This window comes from Sphaeroforma arctica (assembly GCF_001186125.1).
Source record: "Sphaeroforma arctica JP610 unplaced genomic scaffold supercont1.13176, whole genome shotgun sequence".
Lineage (NCBI taxonomy): Eukaryota > Ichthyosporea > Ichthyophonida > Sphaeroforma > Sphaeroforma arctica.
The window spans coordinates 1-675 of NW_014027382.1; the positions used below are offsets into that span (position 1 = coordinate 1).

Below are 675 nucleotides of genomic sequence, written 5' to 3' on the forward strand. Positions count from 1 at the left end.
TATAGACATACCTGTTTCGATCTCTGCTCGTACAACTCTATGATGTGCGCTAGGGGTTCTACAATAGTTGCATTGAGCAGGAGTGCATGCTCCTCATGCAACATGCATGCGTGTTCATCGTGTTCTAGTATATTGTAGAAGCCGACTGTGAGTGATCCACCTGCATCGGCTAATTCCTGAGCTGATAGCCCCATGACGTTAACTCTGTCTTCGGGTTTGAGAGTCGATTGATATGACGTGTGCAGTTTGGCTGTGGACAAGACGGTGGAGTGGTGGGTGAGAGGTGTACTATGTGAGGACAAAGGCAATGGCCGTGGCACATGTAGTATTACGTACAAAGAAAACAGCACATACAAGTTAGGGGGGGGGAGATCAGGAATACGTTCACAGAAAATAGATCTTTAAATTAGGAAAACCAGGGCTGAGTGCACGAATTGCTTGTCTGTACCAATCAGAAACCCCTCCCCAACCCCGGAAATAGAGAAGATGCTAATTCAGATCCGGTATGGATATTCGCGCATGGTCAGATATAACCAAAGTATCGATTGCCGTAAAACAACTACGAACCTTTAACTGGGTCGCTCATAATTATAATCATAGCAACAACCAAAATATGTGATCAGAGAAATCTCTTAGACGCATGTCGAACATAATGAAAAGCATATATATATGTAT

At 43.9% G+C, this 675-nt stretch overlaps 1 protein-coding gene across 1 annotated transcript; it reads right to left on the reverse strand.

Moving 5' to 3' along the window:
* Window positions 1-11: 11 nt before the first annotated feature.
* On the reverse strand, window positions 12-232 carry SARC_18002 (hypothetical protein; the record flags this gene model as incomplete). Its single annotated transcript, XM_014287915.1, has 1 exon — window positions 12-232. A coding segment is annotated over exon 1 (183 nt), but the record flags the coding sequence as incomplete, so codon positions are not given.
* Between the last annotated feature and the right edge of the window lie 443 nt (window positions 233-675).